Genomic DNA, 2,184 nt, shown 5'->3' on the forward strand with positions numbered 1-2,184 from the left:
CTGAGTCCCAGCAAAAGCTCCCCGTTCAGGAGGAGGAGCCGGGCCGGTCGTCTTCCCCACCCGTTCTTCTTACGGCGTACAGGGACAAGGCTGCTCCTGCACCTTTAAGACTTCCTTCTTGAAGATCGTCCAGCCTTCCTGGACCCCTTTGCCCTTCAGGACTGTCTCCCAAGGGACTCTCTCAACCAGCGTCCTGAACAGGTCAATTCATGAAGACCGGTCCAATTCAGCTAAGACTGAGGTATGAACTTTATAGAGGTGAGGAGTCCCCCAAAGCCAGTGGGACCAGCCAGGCATGAAACACCGCACATAAATACATCTTGGCAGGATAAGGGCATACGTGTGGACTACGTGCACTCATCAGTAAATGACAGGGTTGTGAACGGTTTATACATGCAGCACTTTTCATGGCTCCTGATCTCACGGTGGCTCTTGGCAACAGGAGAGATGAAGAACAAGTTTCCACTGCAAGCTCAAACAACAGGCAGCCTTGAACTCAAGGGAGAACTACACGCTTAAGAAAGTTTGAAAAAAAAACCAACCCAAAATTTTGTAATCAGCACTCCCCATGTCTAGCCCTACTGTCTCCATTCAACCCTATCCAAGATTTGCTTGTTTATTCTAACAAGAAGAGGGAACACACTCAAGATAACTTGAGTATTGATTCTCCTGAATGAGTTAGTGCTTTAAAATCCTGTGATCCCGCGTATTAAAATATTAACTTACATCTGATGAAGCAGATTCAAGGATAATTCCAAATCCTGAAAGAGGGGTTTCTGGTTTTAAGGGGGATTCAACTGCTTGCAGACTCGATCGTTCTGAGTTTGCTGATAGCTTCTTTTCATTCTCTGCAGCGTTGGGTTTCTTATTCATGGTAATTGGTTCAACAGTTTTGAGGGGCAGTTTTTTCTTTTTATTTCTCTTTCTTGATATTGTTGACTTCTGCGTGCAAATCAGAGGAACAGGAGGCTGCTGTCTGTTTTGAGTCCCAACTGAATGAAAGAAAGTAATGAATTAAATTTATAGAAAAAACCCACATCTATAACCACAAAGACGCATCATTAAACTACTGACATACTGAACTTATCTTCTGGATAAGCGGTATGGTTTTCAGGGCTGTTTGTGCATGTGAAATGGTTACATTTTATCACCTTTGCATAATTTTTCAATCTGTACAATGGGGATAATGACACTGAGCTCCACTATGAGGTTTTTCAAGACATACTGATGAATAGTGTTTTAGGAAAATTAGGAATACGTGGTTCTTTTTCCTAGTGACCAGTGGATGGTTGGTGACACAAAGGGCTTTAGCAATAGTTAATTTGTATACCCTCTTGAATGACTGAGAATCTCTTTGTCTTTGAGCATCTTTTCCTGACGAAGTAAGATAATACAAGCGCTAATGCAATTACAGTTATTTTTATGAATGTAGTCACCAAGTTAATTAGCTCAGCAAGAACATTTCAAGTACCATTATGTCAAGAATGAGTGAAAACACTATTCAATAGTTTAATTTCTGGGAAAAAAGTAACCCGAAGTTGCATCAGTTTGTTTTGCTCTTACATAGAAACTGACAGTTCATGTGTTACCTCTGAAATCTAAGAGACCATATTTTATATTTATCGATATTTTGCACTTTCAAGTATCCACAATCATTCGTATAAACTAAGGCACCAATTCTGAACCTGTATCAATGTGAGCGAATCCTCCAGCAGAATGCTATGCAGGTACAATTATATGTCTGGATGAATCAGTAAGATCAAGGTCAAAACAAAAAAAGCCAAAAGTGCTACACATGCAGATGAAACTCATTCAAGCTACAAGTGAACTACAAATAGTCCTCACCTACAAAGCTTGAGGAAAAAAAAACAAACCTCAGAATACTGTTTATTAAAAGATTCTGGGATATTTAATGTCTGGCAAGGATTTACAAGACTGTAATTTGTAGTTTATCATTTAGACAGAAGGGTGTTTGAACGCTAAATAAGTTATTACACTTTCACTTACATGTTTGCATTTTAGTTTTTTTTCTTTTAGCAACAAAAATGCCAAATGACTTTTTTTCTCTGCAAAACCATCATTTCATGCCTACCAGAAAATATGAACTATTCCCAGGCCTTTTCAGTAAGACATTCACTAATTAACAAGGTACTTATACTGTAGATACATAATAAATAAGAAAAA

The 2,184-nt window shown here is 39.1% G+C and overlaps 1 protein-coding gene across 3 annotated transcripts in view; it reads right to left on the reverse strand.

The window, feature by feature from the left end:
• BEND7 (BEN domain containing 7) overlaps positions 1 to 2,184 on the reverse strand; it is a 48,792-nt gene that overhangs the window by 26,112 nt on the left and 20,496 nt on the right. For all 3 annotated transcript variants that reach the window (XM_009321762.1, XM_009321759.1, XM_009321761.1), the window contains exon 5: positions 727 to 992. In XM_009321762.1, coding sequence (XP_009320037.1) covers positions 727 to 992 — 266 coding nt within the window. The remainder of the gene's footprint in view (positions 1 to 726; positions 993 to 2,184) is intronic.

The sequence above is a fragment of the Pygoscelis adeliae genome, unplaced genomic scaffold, assembly GCF_000699105.1.
Source record: "Pygoscelis adeliae isolate BGI_AS28 unplaced genomic scaffold, ASM69910v1 Scaffold202, whole genome shotgun sequence".
NCBI classification, from domain to species: domain Eukaryota; kingdom Metazoa; phylum Chordata; class Aves; order Sphenisciformes; family Spheniscidae; genus Pygoscelis; species Pygoscelis adeliae.